At 41.1% G+C, this 22,098-nt stretch overlaps 1 protein-coding gene across 1 annotated transcript in view; it reads right to left on the bottom strand.

Moving 5' to 3' along the window:
• Positions 1–22,098, bottom strand: part of SNTB1 (syntrophin, beta 1 (dystrophin-associated protein A1, 59kDa, basic component 1)) — a 336,416-nt gene that overhangs the window by 290,581 nt on the left and 23,737 nt on the right. The window contains exons 2-4 of the mRNA XM_011941097.1: positions 1,695–1,771; positions 333–582; positions 13–164 (exon numbers count right to left, since the gene is read on the bottom strand). Coding sequence (XP_011796487.1) covers positions 13–164; positions 333–582; positions 1,695–1,771 — 479 coding nt within the window. The remainder of the gene's footprint in view (positions 1–12; positions 165–332; positions 583–1,694; positions 1,772–22,098) is intronic.

The raw sequence follows: 22,098 nt of genomic DNA, 5'->3' as shown, positions 1-22,098 counted from the left end.
CGGGGGGAGGACGCGGGGCCCGGGGGAGCGAGGAGAGTGCGCCCCGCGGGGAGGCGGCGGCACGCGGGACTCCGCTCCGGGAGTTCGCAGACGCACTCGGCGGGAGTTGGCAGCCGCAGTCAGGCTGGTTCCCCCTCTCCTGATCCTGGGCGGGGTGGAGCAACCTAAAAGAAGAAGGAGAGATCGAGACAGGGGAGGGGAAAACAGCCAGCAGCCAGTTGCAAAACCCCAAACCAAGGGGAGCCGCGGAGCAGCTCAGCGCTGGGGAGAGTCCGTGGGAGGAGGCACGCTGGCGGTGAAGGGCGGGGACCCACAACCCAGCGGCCGCTCACCTGTTCCAGCCGCCGCAGCCTTGGCGGTCACACGCCGCCCGCCCGCCCAGACCTCCCCGCCTCCGTCCCTGGAGCGCACGACGCCGCGGGGACAGCTTCCCGAGCGCCTTCCCCGTCCCGCTTCTCTCCAGCCCACCGCAGTCCCCCTTTCGTCCCAGCTCCCCCACTCCGTGGGCGCCCACACCGCACCTTCGCCGGGTGCGTGCGTCCCGCCTCGGTGCCCTCACTCGGTCCTCCTGAGCCCCCTTCCCTTTCACACCCAGCACGTAGAATTGTCCCTAGGTCTTACAACTCCTTCGTAACTAGATTCAGGTCTCCTCCCTCTGCTTCCTCACACCCAGGCTTCCCTGACTCTGCGGAGTTCTTACCTGTCTCTCGTTTCCACCCGGGTTCCTACGAGGAAGCTAAACTCAGACCACGGCCCTGGACTCCCCAGGAGTTAAAAGGGAATACGCTGTCCCAAGATTCTAGAATGAAGACTCAACATAGCCCGAGTGCCTTAAACCTCCTCTCCTTAAATGCAGGAAATATTTTCTATGGAGCCCTGGACAGGTGTCTCTGCTGGCCTGGGGTTTTCAACAGGTCATGCCTGCCTCAGACCCCAGGGACAAATGTTCTTCCAGCTCTAACTCATTCTATGCTTTAAGCTTTTGACCTATCTTTGTTTTCCCAGTGCCACACCAAATGCTGCCTGGGGATCTCTCTTTCTTCCTGAGTTCCCATATAAGAAGCCTCCCTTTTAAGAATTCAGTTGGAATGGGTGGTATTTCAAAAGTTGCTTTGCAAGTTAGTTATTTGGATTTCAAGTTGCATTTTTCCAGGGTAACAATATTATAATGGTTGTTTACCTTCCCAGACCGATCCAGAAATGCCCACATAACCCAAGTCACACCTGAACAACCCTGAGTTCTCCTATCCTTGAACCTCTCCAGTTTTCCCCTAACTCTAAGCAGGTCTCAGGATCCGCTCAAGGTGTTTCATGCTTCTCCGTTACATCCCCTTCCCACTGCGGTCTACCCTCTCTCCAAACACAACACAAAACAAAACACACAGTTCTGTTCATTCCTGAAGTAAACCCAACCCAGCAACGTGTTGAGAGGAAATAAATCCTATTGAACACATTCCCATTGATGTGTATCATCGTTAAAAGTTCTCTAAGTCTTTTAGAATAACTCGCACTTTTAATCAAGGAGGCTTAAAAGCTCAGATGACTCCCTAAAGAGTGGAGTCCCAACCAGGTTAAAGAATGAAATGAAAACATTTGGACATTTTCTTGAGAAGGTGGAGTCATTGCAGGTGAGAAGGTGCCCTGGACTGATGCTTCTGCTTGTAGCTCTCCCTTTTCCTGTATTTTTAACTCACCCATTTTGCAAAAGCTCTTTACTCTTTCAAGCAAAGGTGGCCGCAGCAGGGACGGCAGCCTCAGGGGCTCTCCAGCCCTTTGTGACGTGTAGAATCAGACAAGGAGCTAACACAGGTGGTATCACCATCCACTCTCAGGACCGAAAAGCAGCTGGGGCTGGCCCCTCGCTTTAGAGACTGAGGACTCATGTGCATCATTCTTCAGTGGAACCAGATCCTGAGTATCTGCGTTGAAATCCAGATACACTAAGGTTGAGATAGGCAACAGAGTGCCAGTGTGAAGATTTACAAATCAAGACAGATCTACTCCTGGACCAGAAACCCCGCATCAACATCATGCCTGCATCTTGCCTCTGTGGCCAAACAATGTGGGAGGCCCAGGCACAACCACAGATAATATATCGATTTGCCATAAGAAATTGTAGGCTCTGGGATGGGAATTTCTCAGAATCTCTGTGATAAGCACATTTTTTTTTTTTTTTTCTGTGTAAGCAAACCTACATGGGAAGGAGTATGTTGCTTTTTGAAAGTTGCATCGGAATGAGAGGAGACAGTTATTAGGCCTGAGGCATGTATGTTAGCCAGAGATGGCCTTTCCAGTGGAATCATAATTACAGCTCCTATTCTAAGTGCTTTACACATATTAACCTAATCATCCCAGCAATTCTTGAGGATATTTACTATTACCGTCATTCCCATTTCACAGGTGAAGAAGGAGAGGTTCAGGTTTCATAAGCTGCACCTGTCATGTAATTAGTAAATGGCAGAGTCAGGATTTAAAGCCAGCTGCGAGAGTCTAACCTTTGCCCTTACACTCTTGAAAATCTTCAAAGCCTGTTAGCTACAGCCCCTATGTTCATCTGCACACTGAAGCCAGCCTTTCCACTGGGAGGGAGACACTGAGGAGGAAGGCCCTTCCCCTAGACCATATGGAGAAGGGTGGAACCAGCTGGTGCCTCTAGCCTTTCCTTCTTTCCAAGGTTGGAGAACACCCTGCCCTCCCCCAGTCAACACATTTTTTTCTATAGACATGTTAACAAGTTGAAACTGGTGACTGTTGTGGTCTTGTTATACTTCACTCTGTCTTTTTTTAAAAAAAAAAAAAGAAAAGAAAAACTTATGGTGAGGTGCGGTGGCTCATGCCTGTACTTCCAGCACTTTGGGAGGCCAAGGCAGGCAGATCACCTGAGGTCAGGAGTTCGAGACCAGCCTGGCTAAGGTAGTGAAACCCCATCTCTACTAAAAATACAATCGTTAGCTGGGTGTGGTGGCGGGCACCTGTAGTTCCAGCTACTTGGGTGACTGAGGCAGGAGAGTTGCTTGAACTCAGGAGGCGGAGGTTGTAGTGAGCAGAGATTGTGCCAGTGCATTCCAGCCTGGGTGACAGAGCGAGACTCCGTCTCAAAAAAAACCCACAAAAAACAAAAACCTTTTTAATTTTAGGTGCAGGGGTATATGTACAGGTGTTTTGTATAGGTAAATTGCGTGTCACAGGGTTTGGTGTAATTATTTTGTCACTCATATAATAAGCATAGTACCTAATAGGTAGTTTTTCAATCCTCACCCTCCTCCCATCCTGTACCCTCAAGTAGGCCTGGGTGTTTGTTTTCCTCTCAGACAACTCCACATATCTGGCCTCTGATTGCTAATGCTGACTCTCAAAGGTATACCTTATTGACCTCATTTTTTAGTTCAGTAAGGCCGGGACAACTGCACTGAGGCCCCATACTGCGTATAACTAGGAAAGCAAGTACTCTCTTAGGTGTCCCCTTTCAGAGAATGGTCACTGGGATGGTCTGAAGCGACCTCCAGCTTGCTTACTCATAGATGTGGCATTTGAAGCTCAGAGCAGAGCAAGGAAGGATCCAAGGCCACACTGTAAGTTTGTGTCAAAGCTGAGTCTAGGAACAGTCCAACTTCAGGATTCTGGAAATTGTACCTAAAGTCCCCTTTTTACTCGATTTCTTTCACTGAGCTCTGTCCCCTGTTCTGTATCTTCTTCCAGTCCTAACTTTGACTTCCGTTGTCCACCCAGTCCAAACTGAGATCCTTCTGTTGCTCTTTCCCATGAGATATGCATTTTCCTACAGATATTTGGGTGGATTTAGCCTTGGAAGAGCAGGTCACACAATCTTCAGCCCCACAGTAGCCACAGATACATAACAGAAGAGTATCACGTGGGGAAAGAACCATGTTCTGTTTATTCCATAAAATTTCGTTGTGCCCCTACCATGTTCTTGGTGCCGGGATACGGGAGTGGACAAACCAGCAAAGACTCTCGCTGTGAAGCTTGCATTGTAGGGTAGGGTGGAAATGGAGACGGACTATAAACTCATCAGATACTTTCATGTAGAAGTAAATGCTAGGAAGAAAAAACAGTCATAAAATTGAGAGCTGCTGAGGACCAGCTACTGGAGGTGTTGGCTATTAAGGAAAGCCTTTGTGAAAAGGTGCCATTTAGACTGAGACATGAATAATAAGAGGCAAGCCTTGTAAAGAGCTAGGAAAGAGGGTCCCAGGGAGAAGGAAAAGCCAGTGCAAAGTACCTGAGACAGAACCAAGCTGGTCTGGTTCAAAAGAGCCAAAGGAGGTCAATGTGGCTGGGGCAGTCCATGGGAGGAAAAAAGTGGTAAGAGAGGAGATCAGAGAGATAGGTTGGACCAGGCCACAGCTTGGGGCCTTGGAGGATCATAACACAGACCATCTTCCTTGTCCTCTTTGAGTTTCAACAACCATATGTTTTGGGTTTTGAAGAACAGTCCTGTTTTCAAAAATTACTTGCAATTACCTGCTAAGTAAATTTCTACTGATTGGAATATGTGCTCCAATATTTCAGTTTGGAAAATATGATCACTGTGCTTTTGATAGTGTTTCATGAGTAACAGATTGAGCATCTTTAAGGGGATTTTTCCGATGCATATAGAATGGAGAGTGATACAATGTGAATACTGGAGAAGAGGAAATGGAGAGCTCTTTGATATCTATGGGTGTGTTAGAGACGAGAATGAAAGCGGAGCAGGAGGGGTTCTTGAGATGCAAAACTCCCAAGATGAGGCCTACCTATTTAAACAGGTATCAACCAACACTTTCTGAGCATATACTTTGGCAAATAACTTAGGTAGGTGCTGGAGACAGGCACACCTAGGGATGCAAAGATGATCAAGACAGGAAGAAGACATGTACACAAAGAGTCCACAGGGAGAATTAGGTAGCTGCAGTGCTGAGAGTGAAATGAGTCTGGAAGCAGCCAGCCTCCAGATTCCAAATCCCAGTGCTAGATTAGTGATTCTTATTTTAAAGGTAAAGCACTGAGAATGGGAGATGGCACATGATTAGAAGGCTGAGTGGTTTCTTTCTTCTCTGGTGTGCCCCAGGTGGCTAGCAGATATGTCACCATTTTAAAAGGATTGGGAAACTCCCTCTATTGCATATACCTGCAGAGACCTGGGCAAGTCCTTGGTAAACTAGATAGACCATCACCCAGACTCTCAGCCAACCAGTCAGTCAGGTGAGAGTTATTTGACTGCTCACTATGTTTAGAATTTGACTGTGAGGACGTTTTCAGGCTTAGCCTAAGGCAGAGTTGTAAAGTAATTAGTTGCTTATCCTTCATCATATGTTATTGATTTCTACTCTTTTTACTTCTCTTCTATAACAATCTACTGTTGAAACAAACTTTATACTAGTATTTTAATATCTATGGTATAAATTTGTCATTTTTCCTCAGGGATTATACATTTGAAACTGTGGAATGATAGATTCCATTTGGCAGACATGTCAAACATAACAGATCTGTGAAATCCTAATAGCAAGCTATCCTACTACATACTAGAAACTTCAGCAAATGGGCCTAAGTAGGTATATCAGATATGGGAAGTAAAAAGGAATAAGAAATCAAAGTTTCACCCATATGTATCTTTAAAATAATATGAAAAGAAATTTGAAATAACTATTTCAGGGCCTTGCTAAACTATTAATACTCTTCAGATTGCAAAGGAGATTTGTTATTCAATTACTAGGAGAACATTTGCCATCGGGGTCTATATGTGAGGAGACCTCTGCATCTCTACTTCCTTTATGGAATCATTTCTGTGCCCCTCCCTTGATTCATAAGAAATGGCAAATTTCTTTTCTTACTCTGTATCATAACCTGCTAGCTCACTTTTGTTTATAACTCACCTGACCCACTCCTCTCTGCTCCAGCAGTTTCCTTCCAGACACCCCTGCCCCGCCCCCGGTTACCTCTTTGTACTGGACTCTTAGGCCATCAGTATGACTAGCGCAAATTCTCTTATATCCTAAATGGATATCTCTTCCTTCTATTCTTTAACTATAACTGAAACTTGGAATAGTCCCCAAATACCACATCCTTATCCCACTGGCTTCTCTGGCAAGGGCCTCAAGTTCTTCTACTGCTCTGGGAATCTCTTAAAGGTAAACCAAGAGTTTTGCTGCCTAGAAATATTTCCAGATCATGGAATATTTAGGGCCTTTCATTTTTCATCATTGAACAAACTGTAGCACTTTCTTTAAATTATTTTTCATCTTTCCCCCCACTCTTCTAACAACATAGACACTTTGCAGTGACTTAAGCTACTGGCACATGCTTTTCCTTTTCAGTGCATTCTTCACTATTATCAGTCATACATGAGTATCTTTAAGTAAATTCTAATTAAAGTGGCTTTGTGATTTGGAACTATCTCTTTTCACTTCTCGGCTTTAGTTTCTTGCCTATAAAATGATAGAATTTGATTTGATGGTTTCATTGAACCCATCATTTTGATTATAATTTGGTAGAAAGGAAAGACATCCAAGAATTAATGACCTAATAATTAGAAATCATATGAGATGATTTCAGTACTTTCAGACTTTAGAATCTAAACTTTAGATGTTCAACTTGTGCTTATGGCAAACGAATTGAGTTTCATGGAAAAGGTAGGCTTTGAGCTGAGTCTTAAATAAATTACAGACTTTGGAGCATAAGAGAAAACATTCCTAGCAGGGAGATCAACTTGGTCAAAGGCAAGAAGAAAAAAGATGTGCATTTTCTTCACTGAGCAGTGGGTTGACCAGCTTGGATGGGTTTGGGAAAGAAATAAGACAGTGATCTGGTGAAAAGATAGTGTTATTAGTCAGAATACTTGGCTCCAAATGATGGAATTTCAACTGACACTAAATGCCAATGGGAAAAGTATTGGTTAACATAGCCAATCTGCTAGAGGATCAAGGGAAAAACGAGCCTCAAGTACAGCTAGAACGTGATACCAGCACACTGCATTTTCTTAGGCTATACAAGGCTAAACCATGGCCACTGGCAGCTTCCAGGTTCATGGTACTCAGCTTGGCTTCCAGGAAGGAAAGGACCCTTTTCTCCTAAACTCAATTCAAGAAAACTTTCAAGCAAAGAGAGGAGTCAGGTGACTCAGCTTGGGTTACATTTCTATCCTTCTGAACACAGATAGAGAGCAGGATTAACAGCCAAAGCCTCATGGCTAGAGTGGGGGTGATAAGCAAGTCACCAAAAGAAAGGTATGTGTTCACTAAAATACATCTGGAAGCAGACTGGGCCAGACTAAATGATAGCTCTTCACTATAGATATGTTGGAAACTTACTGTAGAATTTATCTAAAAGCACTGAGAAGCCATTCATTCCTGCTAATCAAGAGAGGTATTATCAAAACAGATACTGGTGACAGATTGAGGATTAAGTAGTTGGGAAAGACTGAGATGCTTTAGCATGATTCCTTGCACACAATAGGAGTACAAGCCTTTGGCAAACTGAAGCAGGAAAATGACTTAGGGAGATTGTTCAGTAGCCTAGGCAGGATGGCTAAAAATCAGTATTTGCGTGGAAATAAAAGAGATCGTTTTAAAAAAAGATTCAACAGCTTGTGATGATTTATTGGATAAAGAACTAGGAAAAGGAGGAGAAGCCAATGAAATAACAATTAGTTTTTATTAAACCTTTACAAGGTGTTAGATTCTATGTGTACTTAACATATATCATTGATTCCTGACAGAAATTATTTGAGGTAGGTAATATCATCCACATATTATAGATGAGAATGTTGCACTCAACAGGTTCACACTTTCTATAAGCATTTGATTTGGGGTTCAAACCTTGTGTAACTTAGATCTGTTTTTCTTCAAAGCTTATGCTCATAACTGTTACAATATACTAGGCACGAACTTAGGTAGACAGAAAGAGTGTGGGAGAACTTGTCAGGAGGTGATGTGAGTTCATTTTAGATTTGTCAAGTTTGAGGGAATAGTGGAACATGAAACAGGTTGTGACCTAAAAGCATTATAGTTGAGGGCCTAGATAAGGGCATTTAGGTATCTGTTAAGGTTTGAATGTATGTGTTCCCCCAAAACTCATGTCAGAACATAAGACCCAATATGATAGTATTAACAGGTGGGACCTTTGGGAGTTGATTAAGTCATGAGAGTAGAGGCCTCATAATGCAACTGGCGACATTATGAAAGGGCTGGAAGGAACTAGGTAGCCCCTTTTGCCTTTCTATCTCTTCTGCCATATGAGGACACAACATTTGTCCCTTCTGGAAGATTCAGCAACAAGGTGCCATCTTGGAAGAAGAAACTGGTCCCTCACTAGGTGCCAAACCTGCTACTGCCTGATCTTGGACTTCCCAGCCTCTGGAGCTGTGAAAAATACATTTCTGTTATTTATAAATTACCCAGTCTCAAGTATTTTGTTCTAGCAGCACAAACAGATTAAGACAGTATCATTTACTTAGATGTAAAACTTGGAGGCCAAGAGGAAGAACACACATTTAAAGGCAAAAGGCAATTGCTGTATTTCACATCTGAAATGAAAATTCAAGCCCTTTGAAGTATCACTACACACTGCTTTTACATACAGTGTCCACTGAACTAAACTCCAAGAAGGCAACTGGATGTCTAAAAATTCTCATCTCCCTGGTGAAGGGACAAAGAAAACTAAAACAAGCAAAAGGCAGAGCTTGGAGACAGTCTGAGGCAGCTGCCTCCTTTTCCCATCTCCATGAGTGTAAATATTTTTCTCCACAGAGGAAGGGAATTGTAGTGGAAGCAAAGAAGGGGAAGAATTCTCCCAGGACCATACTAGAATAGAATGGCAAATTTCAGGAATAGCCAGACTGACCAGTACAGAGAAGAGTCAATAAAAATGCTTTCAGAAGTATTATAAAGGAGAAAACAAATTATCAGCGGCTAACTAGAATCTCTGTTTTTCATATGTTTATATTGAATATTATTTATGCAAGGAAGGAACTATGTTTAAAGTTTTATGGTTATTATAGAATTAGAGAACTTCAAGGTAACATTTAGAAGTTGTTCCCAAACTTTGGAGGGAATTAGAACCACATGGGGAGCATGTTAACAATGTAAGTAACATATCTAAAGTCCTTGTACGTTTATCAGCAGACATACTTCTGTAATGAAGAACTTTCTCCAATATATGGCTATTTTTGCTGCCGTTGCTTTTACATTTCACTTCAACATAGATTCTTCCCTAATGTGCCATAATTCACTACTATCATTATTGTGTTTGTTGTTTTGATATCCAAAATTTGGCCAGTATGAGTCTCTTCAAGCTGACTCCTATGTTCTTTTGACAGGTCTCCTTTGTCCTTAAGTATTTTGTTTGTTTGTTTGTTTTTTGCCTTCTGGCAGGATTAGCTTGTATTTTATCTGCCTAGTCCTGGCATCAGCCATTCCTTTAAAGATCCCTGATTCCTTTTAGTAAGAAAGGTCACATAGGAACCAAGATCTGGAGACCAGGTAAACTTATTGCTACTAAGGAAGACAGATAGCGTTCATACTCATATCGCCAATTCAAACCTAATATCATAAGGTACTTCCTCACCTTTCCTTATTCACATTTGTATCTCCCAATAAGTGAGAAATTTGGTTTTCAAAAATGCCAATAGATTAATTCATTTTTCTGTATTCTACAGTATAAAAGGAAATTGTTTCAGAATTATTGTTTCAATAGCAAGACCAACAACAAAACTACCAAACAGGTTCAAAATTTCTTTGCAGTTTGTTTTGTTCTTAGCATATATCCCAGTACAAGTGCACAAAGTACCATATAGATGCTTGATCTATTCTACCATCTAAATACAGGCAAACAGGCAGATCCAGACTATGGGACATTCAACAAAACAAGTGGCTTAGGTTCTTAAAAATGTCAAGTTATGGAAGACAAGAAACAGGGTGGAATTGCTCTAAATGAAAGAAAACTAAAGAGACATGAAAACCAAATAAAAGGCAAAATCTTGGATTAAATCATCAAAGAGAAACTTAAGGACTTTTGTATGTGATGAAGAAATTTAAATATAGACTATATTTGATAATATGATTGCATCAATGTAAATTAAATTTCCTAAGTGTGATAATAGTATTGTGGTTGTGAAATGTCTTTGCTCTTAAAATATCTGTGCTGATGTGTTTAGGGGTGACATGATGTCTATAACTGACTTTCAAATGGAGAAAGAAAAGAACTCTCTAGGAAATGTGGTAAACTATAAACTAACTTTTAAATACAGAGACAGAAACAAAGAGAGGGTGTAACAGCAAGAGAAAGAGATCCAAATAAGAGAATCTAGTGATAGATAAATGGGTTTATGCTGTATGATTCAACTGTTTGTAGGTTAAAGTCTTTTTTTTTTCAAAATAGAGTTGGGGATAATAATGCAGAAACCTGAGCCCCACCCCAAAACATTCCGATGATTGTGATCTTAGTTAGTGTCTGAAAATGTAAATTTTATCAACAGGATTCTGATGCAGATTAGATAGCATTTTAAGAAAGATTGAGTAGACACATCATGGAAACTCAAGGCCAAAGACTCTTCAAGATCATATATCCTTGGCTAAAGAAACAATTTCTTTTGCCAAGCCAACACTAAAACTTCCTCTACCAAGGAATCAGTGGTTCTAGATCAGTCAAACCCAAGAAGATAGAGGGTACTCAACAAATATTTAATAAATGGTTGGGCATGGTGTCTCATGTCTGTAATCCCAGTATTTTGGGAGGCCAAGGCAGGATAATTACTTGAGGTCAGAAGTTCAAGACCAGCCTGGGCAAAATAGCAAAACTCTGTCTCTACAAAAAAATAAAATGAATAAACATTAGCTGGATGTGGTGGCACAAACCTGTAGTCCCAGCTACTTGGGAGGCAGAATAGAAAAGATCACTTGAGCCCAAGATGTCCAGGCTGCAGTTAGCCATACTCACACCACTGCACTCCAGTCTGGGTGATGGAGTGAGACCCTGTCTCTTAAAAAAAAAGATTGCTAGATAATTATGGATGCTTAGTAGACTAGAAAAAGAGAAAGGAACGGATTTAGTGCCCCATGATTGTTACCCAGGTGTTTTCAGATACTTACCCTGTTGTAATCTTTCCAAGTAACCTGTAAGATATAGATTGATAATTTATTTTTATGTATAATAAAACTGAGGTTAAACAACTGTGAAGTCAAACTACCTGGATATAAATTCCAGTTACTTAATTTACTGACCCTGTGATACTAGGAAAAGTCATCTTTTTAAGCTTCCACTTACTTGGCTTTAAAACAGTGTTTCCAAATTATTTTTATCTCATAGGATTATTTTAAAGATTAAATAAAATCATGCATGTAGGCACTTGACACAGGACTCACCTAGAGTAAGTGATCAATAAATATTAACTAGTCTTACTAGGTCTGAGAGCATTGAGCTAATAAGTGGTAAACAACCTAGTTAAAGTAAATAGCTTAAGACAAGTGGAAAGATTATTTTCTCTATATTTAGTTACAATAATAGTGTCATGAATATAAACTCACATTGAATTCTTCAACTATTTCTCTTCTCCCTTTTCCCTTGCCTCCCTCTCTTTCCTAAAACAAACTGAAATTTTTATCCTAAGGCATTGTTACAATTTCAATGTGTACAGGATGCTGAAGTTTCATAGTAAAGTGCAAAGGTTAGCAAACTATTTTCCATGGACTAGCTACTCAATTTCATAAAGGTTCATTGGAACACAACCACACACATTCATTTACATGTTATCTATGGCTACCATTCATGCTACAATGGCAGGCAGAGTTGAGTAACCCTGAGAGAGACCATAAAGCCTGCAAAGTTTAAAATATTTCTAACTTGACCATTTACAAAAAAAGAATAACACCTGCTCCAATGTCTTAAAATACTTTGAAAAGGACTGGAGAAACTTTAAAAGCAGGGAAAACTGGAAATTAGGGTAAGGGGCGCCAGTCTGGCAAATACAGTCAGGTGTCACTTAATAATGGGGATATGTATTAAGAAATGCATTGTTAGGCAATTTGTTGTGCAAATAGCATAGACGGTACTTAAACAGATCTAGATGCTGTAGCCTACCACACACCTAGGCTATGGACTAATTTCTAGACCACAGACTCATATAGCACATTGGATAATTACAACACATTGTACGGGATCACTGTCATATATGTGGTCCTTCCTTGACTGAAATGTCATTAGGTGGCTCATAACTGTAATAGGCATTCCAGTCTATGGTGGTTATCATAATTATAAACAAAGGAAACGAAAAAGAGAATCTGAACCAACATTTGAGAGGACCTGCAATGAACTAGTTTGCCATATCTTCTCACGCAAGCCTTACATCAACTCTGTAAAGCAGAAGTCATCCCAGTTTCATAAATGGAGATTTGGAACACAGAGACATGAAGAAACCTGCTCAAGGTCACATTAAGTGTGAGCGGAAGGACTGGAATTCAGACTTAAGTTTGACAGAGCCCACATCTTGTCCCCTTTCCACTGGGCTTCAGTTAATTGAAACTCAATTTTACATTCCAGGTTCTCTGAGTGAGGGCCTTTAAAATTATTTTTAAAGGGAAACCCCCAAGAGGATTAACTTCTCTTCTGAAGAGTGAGTCTGTCAGCCTTACATGGCTATGCTTTAAATTCTGTCCCATAGGCTTCCTGAAAGGTTAAAAAATTGTGGCTGTTCCTCTCAGTCACCAACACCAATACCCCCAAGTCAGATCAGTGTTAGATTGCAGTAAAAATTTCAGTAAGGTTGCAAAACATTTTACTGCCTTTTATTTTCTTTCCAGAAAGTTAACCAACTGAAAAATTTGTTTGGGGATATTGGGGATCCCCCCCTTCCTATTCCTCTCTCTCTTTTCTTTTTTTCATTATCTTTCTTTATTTTTAAAGGGAGCATTTTGTTTTGTGGTTTCTACAATAAAATCCACTTAGAGCGAACTTAGATTTTGTCACAAAATGTCCTTTAAAACCAGTGAGTTCTGAAATTCTTTCAAGGCAAAAATTATTGTGATTCTTCTTTGGCAAATGTGGAAGCTTGTAACTGAAGGAGAATGATGGTAGGTATATATTGTATTTACATATATCACGTATGTGATTATATCAGAATTTATTTATTTATTTATTTATTTATTTATTTATATTTTTTGAGACAATATCTCATTGTGTCACTCAGGCCAGAGTGCAGTGACATGATCATGGCTCACTGTAGCCTCTACCTCCTGGGCTCAAGCAATTCTCCCAACTCAGCCTCTTGAGTACCGAGGACTACAGCTGCATGCCACCATGCCCAGCTAATTTTTGTATTTTTTGTATAGATGGGGTTTTGCCAGGTTTCACAGGCTGGTCTCAAACTCCTGGACTCAAGCAATCTGCTCACCCCAGCCTCCCAAAGTGCTGAGTTTATAGGCATGAGCCACTGCACCTGGCCAGAAGTTTATTCTTTGCCTTCAAAAGGAAGTATGTCCTCTTTGAATTTTCTTGAAACAATCTTTCTTCCAGCCTTCTATTCAGTTTTCCAAATTTTGACAGAGTCATAACTATAGGAGAGATATATCCCTATTACAAGAAAACAATGCAAGTAACATAACAAATGGCCTCATATTTGGGGAATAATCAGAAATGGTGAGAGATGTGCAAAACTAGGGAGCACAAACTTCATGTAAAGGGGCAGCACTACTTAGCTCCAGCCAGCAATTGCTGCCATTCAGGAAAGCACAGGGGTCAGATTTTCCAATTTTCTAAGACAGTCAAGAAATATACTTTTAAAGGATTTTAAAAAATTGGCTCAAATTGTAAAAAATATCATTTGGCCCCACAAATAAAATAAAAGCCAAGCAAACCAAAGAGACTCTTGCAGGCTGGATTTGGTCTTCAGATTATGAATCTGTACCTCTCAATTTAAGTTAAGTGAATTGGAGGTCTGGATTTCTGTATGAGTCTCCAGGCTGTTTGCATAGGGCAAGTCTAGCCTCAACACTGTGATCCAGTCTCATGTTCTGATACAGTGAAGTCCCTGAGTTCCAGGGACCACCTGTCCCCTGCTCATACAATTAATGCAACCCTGCAAAGGAGGCTTCTCGGCAGTGAGCTGACTGGTCTTCCTTCTGCTTGATAGCATGCTCCATAGACCTGCACCAGTGCTCAAACGCTCGACAGAAATAAGGATGGCAGACAGTTTGTTTTCTGCTATGTGATTCCATGTGAGACTAACTGCTTTTATATTAGGTTCTTTCAAAACGGCAAGAAACAACTATCAGATAGTAATTTTCCATGTTTTTCTGAACTCCCAGTTGTCAAGTGACAAAGACTTCCACAGACTAACAGTAGAATCAAATGTAAAAAAAACAAAACAACATTATGGCAAAAGCTTTAAAAATGGTACTTGGATAGAGATGAAGTTTGGGTTTACTTTAATCGATAGGGATGCTGGAATTCTCCTGACTTGGTTTGGCTGTGTCCCCACCCAATCCTCATCTTGAACTGTAGCTCCCACAATTCCCAGGTGTCATGGGAGAGACCTGGTGGGTGGTAATTGAATTATGGGGGCGAGTTTTTCCTGTGCTGTTCTTGTGATAGTGACTAAGTCTCAAGAGATCTGATGGTTTTACAAAGGGGAGTTTCCCTGCACAAACTCTCTCTTGTCTGCCACCATGAAAGACATGCTTTTGTTCTTCCTTCACCTTCTGCCATGATTGCGAAGCCTCCCCAGCCACGTGGAACTGTGAGTTCATTAAACTCTTTTCTTCGTAAATTACCCAGTCTCAGGCATGTCCTTTTCAGCAGCATGAAAAGGGACTGATACATCTATGTACTTTTGATTTTCTATAAACATAGTCAACCCAGAGAAAAATATTTCTGGTTAAGCACCTGGTTTTGCTCCCATAAGTGTTTCTAATATTTTAGAAATTAGCTTTAGCCACAGCAGGCTTAACACAGGTGCGGGGGTAGAGTTTGGGAAGCAAGAAGACCTGGCTCGTAGTAGCCTTGGGAAGTACAGCCTGACCTCTGGTCATCCTGGAGAGGATGAGATTATGTCTGCATTTCAAGGCTTCAAATCCTAACAACGCTGGGAAACTGGGAAGTTTCCAGGAGAAACAGCCTGCTTCTTTCTTTCTTTCCTAGGTAAGTACAAGAAGTGTAAGTTATCCAGTCGTTCTTTGGTTTTTTGTTTTTATATTATATTAATTTCTGTTTGAAAATGTTTTCATTTCAAACAGTATATTATGATGGCTATTGATCCTTAACAATTCTTGGAAACGCAGGCATCTCAGGTGGTTTTCTAACGAGGACATAAAAGCTTAGCAAGGTGTTAGACTTTACCAAGGATACTATAACTCAGTTTTTCTGAGTCAAACGTCAGTGTTTTTTTCTTTTTTTTTTTCTTCTTCAATGTCTGGAAAATCACCATTTTACACAATACTGCACCAATTCTGTTGAGGCCATCAACTTTTTTTTTTTTTTTTTTGAGACGGAGTCTCGCTCTGTCACCCAGGCTGGAGTGCAGTGGCGCGATCTCCACTCACTACAAGCTCCGCCTCCTGGGTTCACACCATTCTCTTGCCTCAGCCTTTCATGTAGCTGGGACTACAGGTGCCCGCCACTTCGGCCGGCTAATTTTTTGTATTTTTAGTAGAGACAGGGTTTCACCGTGTTAGCCAGGATGGTCTCGATCTCCTGACCTCATGATCCACCCGGCTCAGCCTCCCAAAGTGTTGGGATTACAGGCGTGAGCCACCGCGCCCGGCCAAGGCCATCAACTTTTAAACCTGATTCCTAGGTCCCTCATGACTTTGACTTCAATATTATATAAACATTCTGGTAATTTCAGAAACAATTATTGACTAATCCATAAACAGCCTGTACTAGACACTTTTCTGGGATTAAAAAATAGGTCTCAGTTTCTGTTGTTAAGAAATGGGCAATTTGCAGTTTAAAAGAAAAGAATTAGATGAAACTCCCAGAAAATAGAGGTAAAACTAAGAAAGTAGGTCTCATAGCATGTGTCAAACGGAGAACTGAGTACTTTACATATGTCATCTGATGTAATCCTTGCAGCAACTCTCCCAGGCCACTGTGATTATTCACCTGGCAGTGGAATAAACTATTGAGTAACTTGCCCTAATGACAGAGATGGGATTGAACCCCACTTCAACCAGGGGTCAAAGTTCTGGAGAGTATCGCTTTGCCATTCTGACTCACCGAACACACACAGAAGCCCATTGTGCTGGGGACTGAACACTTAAATACCCAGAAAAATGTGGAAGCTGGGCATTCTTAGAGAAGGGCAGGACCAGAGGAGTGAGCTATTGAGTTAGAGCTTGAAAGCAATGGTGGGCATGGATTGGTGCAGACCAGGTGGTGGTGAGGAGGTCAAGGATGGATTGGAAAATCATGAGGAATTATGGAAGAATAGGTTGGTACTGTGTAATGCAGTTGTTCTCAGAGGTCAGATGGCCTATCTGGTGGTGGAGATCTATAGGGATAGCACAGTGATGAGCTCTTGAAGCTGGATTTATAACTGTGCTCTTTGTTCTGAAGGAGAATGTGTTGCTTTTGCCAAATGCCCTCGTCTCCTGAGATCAGGTATGCCCTGGGATAGATGAAAAGCAACGTTTTGCAAGATCTATGGGAGGACAGTGAAGGGGCTCACCTGAGTAAGGAAGAGTGGACTAAACCATGCCTTTCCTTGAGAATTGTGAAGGCAAGTTTAAAGGCCCTCTTGAGGGTGTTACACATACTTGTTTCACAACACAAAGCTTTGTACACACTCTTGAAAGGTGATTCAAATTTTGTACCTTTCAGAATCATGGCCCACAGACATATTTTATTTGATTGGCATATTTTGACGAACTGGGAAATTTCATCTAAAAATTGATTGTTTAGTTTCTCTGGAAAAAAAATCAAATTTTAAAACTGGCCTTTAAAATTAGCAACAGATTGTTTGCTGCTCCTCTCATGAAGAGGTGGACGTGCATGTTCCTTCCTGTTCAGAAAAGATGGTCTAAGGAGAAACCTTAGTGGTACTACTATAAAGGCATCTTAAAGTTGCTCCAAGAAAGTGAGAGAGAAAACCAAGTGGCATTCAATTATTTATTTGTTCATCCATTCAGGCATTCAATTAGTTAGTCATCCAACAAGCATTAAGCATTTGTTCAGGCAGAGACACTGGGCTGGGCCCTCGTTAATATATAGGCGCATAAGATACAGTCCTTCCCCTCCAAAAGTGCTCCCAAGGGATCTCAGTGGAAATTCTTCTGCCTTTGAAAGCTATTGCCAAGGAGAAGGAGTAAAGAACTACTACTCTACTACTACTGCTACTGGTAAGACTACTACTACTATTAACGATAATATATACAACAGCCATAAAAATTGTACAGTCCTTTACAGTTTATAAAATATTTTCACAATATACACTCTCATTTGGTCTCTACAATAACTCAGAAATAGAGAGGACGAATCTTTTCTCATTCACAGATGAAGAAGTACAAGATGAGAGAATTTAAGCCCAAAGTCTTAAATTCCAGTGCCAAAGTGTGACACTAACAGGTGGTGGAGCTGGAGCTGGTTGTCTGAACTCCACTTTGTCTATTGCATCCTCAATATTTTGGAGCTACAGTTGCTGCTAGAAGGTGATTCCCATCTTGTGAGTTATGCATGGCCCCAGGCTTGGGAGACCTTATTTCCTGGAGGACTTTGGCCATCTCAACCATTCCAGAAGGGATTCCATTTTGACATGGGATGACGGTAGGATGGTAGGACTTGTTGGACTTTCTGTGTAGTCCTCACTAAAGAGCAAGCATTTCTCTCCAGGATATGTTGTGCTGTTGGAGACGCAGGACCTTTGGGTGAGGACTTGTGGCAGCTTAGAGAGGCCTAGAGCCACATAACTGATCCTCTCACCTCATGGAGGAGCCAAAGCTTTGGAAAAGAAGAGCTGCAATGTTTTATGCTGTTACCTAGAGATCCTGGATTGATGTGTCTAAATCTGCCCCCTCAATTCCCTCCCTGACCCATTTAGGACAGAGCATTTGGAGCCAGGACTCTCAGGCCAAGATGACAACTGAATGGCCAATGTCAGGAAACAGAAATGCAGCAGGAGTCTCTACGTGAGGCTGCCCGGAGCACAGAAACCCAGAGTCCTTGAGGAAATGGCAAGATTCAAATATGGGAAAAACGTAAATCAAACACATTCCATAAAAAAAGAAACAAAAGTGATAACAAATTTCCAGAAAGGTTCTCGGCTTTATTTGTAATAAAAATTAAAACAATAAAAGCATTATTTTTCATCTCTCAGGTTGGCAACTATTTAAGAAGTTTGAAAACATCCAATCTTAAAGATAGTGTGGGGAGATAGAACTCCAACTCCCTATCAGTGGACTGCACACTTGTTTTGGAGAGCTTTATAGCAACATCTATGATGTACATACACTTTGACCCAGCTACTCTATTTTGGGGAATTTTTCTGACAAATGTACTCACACAGGTGCACAAAGATACTGTGCAAGGAAGTACATTGTAACAATCTTTTAATAATACTAAGAGTATGGAAACAATTACGATGCCTATGGTATTCCCTAATACCAGGGGAACATTTTCTAAATGTCCAAATGATATTGAGCAAGAAAAGCAAGAAGTAGAATAGTACATATGCTAGGAACATTTTTAGTATAAAACAACAAAAAGACATATCTCACTCAAAGGATTTCTCTCTCTGTCCCTTGATGTCTCTGTATGATTCTCCGTGGATGAAACATATCTGAAAGGATACATGTGCAAGAGTTAACAGTGGTTGCCAATGGGAGTGAGAGTGGGAAGACCAGTGCAGGAAGGGGTTTTAGTTTTTACTTTATTGACTTATACCCAACTTGAATATTTTTAACAGTTAATGTTTATTTTTTATAGTTCAAATAATATTTTAAATAAACTACTAAAGGAGTAAAATAAACAAGAAAAACCGGCCAGGCGCAGTGGCTCACGCTTGTAATCCCAGTACTTTGAGAGGCCGAGATGGGTGGATTGCCTGAGATCAGGAATCCAAGACCAGCCTGGCCAACATGGCAAAACCCCATCTCTACCAAAAAAGTATAAAAATTAGCCAGGCGTGGTGGCACACGCTTGTAAGCCCAGCTACTTGGGAGACTGAGGCATGAGAATAGCTTGAACCCAGGAGGTGGAGGTTGCAGTGAGCCAATATCGTGCCACTGCACTCTAGTCTGGTGACAGAGTGAGACTGTCTTGAAAAAACAAACAAACAAACAAAACAAAACCCTGTAGTAGGAATATCAACTGTTATCAACATCAAGGCCAAATTGTCAAAGATACTAATGATAATAACATTAATAATAATAGCACACACTCAGGTAGCATCCCTTTGTGCTAGATGAGGTTTTATAATAAGCATGTTATATACATTTACTTATTTAAGACTTACAATAATCCTATGAGGTAGTTACTATTCACGTCACCTTTTTTATGCTGGAGAACTAAGGCATAAAGAGGTCAGAACTAGTATACTCCAAGACACACAGCTAGGAAGTGGTTAAGCAGGTATGGGTGAGGGAAGTCTAGAGTTTGTGCTCTTGACCCTTATCCTACCTTGTCTCTCTAGGTAAGATGAAGACCCCAAAGTCCAGAACTGAGCTGAGGATTGACCTGGAACTGAGAAGTAAGAGCCAGGAAATTGCTGTAACCAGCCTTGGAGGTTTCCATGCTCACATCTACCAGCCGCTGGATACCTGATGGTACATCAGTTAAACTGCCTCAAAAAAGCCAGAGAGATAATATTTCTCCCCACATGGGTTTGGCTAATTTGATTATTGTATCAAATTCAAGTTAGAGTTAGGTGGAGCCATATAATAGGAACCCCCCGCAAATTGTTTAAATAAGATAGAGGTTTATCTTTATGTTTTTGCCTATATAAAAGAAATCTAAAGTAGTCCAGAGCTTACTTGGTGGCTGTGTGAAATCAGAGACCAACTTTCCTTCCAGCCCTCCATCCACCATCCCTTGCATGTGTCCTTCACATTCATGGTCAAAATGACTATTGGGAGCTTTGGCCACAGCATCCATACTCCAGGGAGAATGGGGCAAAAAGAGAGGAAAGAGGGGCTGCATACCAGATATCTAAACACACTTCTTGAAAGCTGCTAAACAGAAGTTCCCCTTACATGTCATTGTTTAGAACTTAATCATTTGCTCACAGCTAAGGAATCTCACAGGTAAGGATGCTGGGAAAAAATATTGCAGACAGTCACTTGCCTGGATAACAATGTAAGGTTATATTACTAAAAAAAAAGGGTCGGGGGGTGGCGTGGAGAGTGGATTTTAGAGTAGGCAACTAGCAGTTCTGCCAAAAATGACCCATTCCTGCGTGTTAAGAAAGACAGAGTTCTTATCCCATAGAGTTGAAAGATAGAATACTATTCTGTTTATGACTTTGATCTAAGTAGCTGACAAAGGGTGCTTTGAGGACACTGGGCACCTAAGGATGCAGAGTGGGTAAGCAGATACTGAGCAGGAACAGGGAGTCTAGGCAAGGATGGAAAGTGCTGAGAAAATAAGTTCCACTCCCTTCACAATTTTTCCAAGGGTCAGACTTGAGCTTTGACAGTTTTACTTTATTAGAGCCTTTCCTACAAGAAGGCTTCCATGCCACAATTTCTACAAGGGCTTTGAACTTCTCATCTTTGGGAAACTAAGGAATGTTCTCAGATGCACTGCACTTCCAGGCAGTAAGAAACTGAAGGGTCATTTTCTGAAGTCATCATTTGACTTGTCATTGGTTTTCTCATCTGTACCTATAAAGGGATGACTTTCTTAGAGGGATGTGCTGGCAAATAGTGAGGGGAAAACCAAATGGAAACCAAACAAAGTTCAAGGCTGAAAGAACAAAAGGTAAAGTTTTCCCAAATATTTCAGATTAATGGCAGGGCAAACCTACTGTAATGAGTTCTAATTGGCACCCCCATAAGCTATAACATTCTTACTTTGAGCTAAATGCAATCTAGAAAGACAACAAATTATTTTCCACCTTAGAAAATGTCAAAGAAAATCCGGTAACTTATCCTTTAATAAAAACAAAGACAACAAAGATCTCAACCATCACAATTGAGGAGAAAAACTGCAGGAAAGAATCAGAAACTTGGGCATAAAAATGACTCAAGGCAAAGATAGAGAATCACTGGCTCATGGGCCAAATCTGACCTGCTACCCGTTGTTATGCAGCCTGCTTTTGCACAGCTGAGAATGGCTTTTACCTTTTTAAATAGTCGGAAAAAGTCAGAAGAAGATTTCAGGAAGACACAGGAAAATAATCAGAAATTCAAATTCAAATCATCCATAAATAAAGTATTATTGGAATGCAGCAATACTTATTGATTTATATATAGTTTATGGCTACTTCCACTCCACAGCACCAGAATTATGAGTAGTTGCAATGAAGACTACATAACCTACAAAGCTGCAAATATTATCTGATCTTTTATGGAAAAAGTTTGCCAAATCCTGATTTTAAGCACCAAAAAAAAAAAAAAATGCATGCCTCCATCCTCATCACTTAAAAGTTGTGTGAGCTCATAAAAAATAACTTTTGAGTCTTCATTTTCCCGTCGTTCTGATGCAAGTAAGAAGGTATTTACAGACTGTTGTGAGGATTCATTGAGCTAGGTTATGTAAAGTGACTTACCATGCATCCTGAAACATGGTACTTGGTCAAAACTGCTGTTTACTATTTTGGTGGCTAGCTTTTAGTTATCATTGAACACTCAGCTTGCTGTTCGTGCTTTCCCTGACCTCCCCAAGCTGGATCAGGTGATTTTCTCCTGTGCTTGCACAGTGCCCATGCTTATTTCAATCATTACTCACCACATTATGTTGTAATTATATATTTATGTGTCTGGTCCCTACTGCGAACCATGAGTTTCTTGAGGGAGGAGACCATATGGCTGTCGCAGTGAACGTGATGTAGCAGGGCTGGAGTTTTAGAGGGTCCCACAACTGGGCTGAGGATGTTGCTTCCTAATGCTGAACTCCAGAATTTCCCACTCAGTCACAAGTACTGCTGGGACAAGACAGGCCACCCTTCACAGAGGCAGG

This window comes from Colobus angolensis, unplaced genomic scaffold (assembly GCF_000951035.1).
Source record: "Colobus angolensis palliatus isolate OR3802 unplaced genomic scaffold, Cang.pa_1.0 Scaffold198, whole genome shotgun sequence".
Taxonomy (NCBI): domain Eukaryota; kingdom Metazoa; phylum Chordata; class Mammalia; order Primates; family Cercopithecidae; genus Colobus; species Colobus angolensis.
Note: the sequence above shows the minus strand (reverse complement) of the source record. Positions and strands in the feature narration are given on the sequence as shown.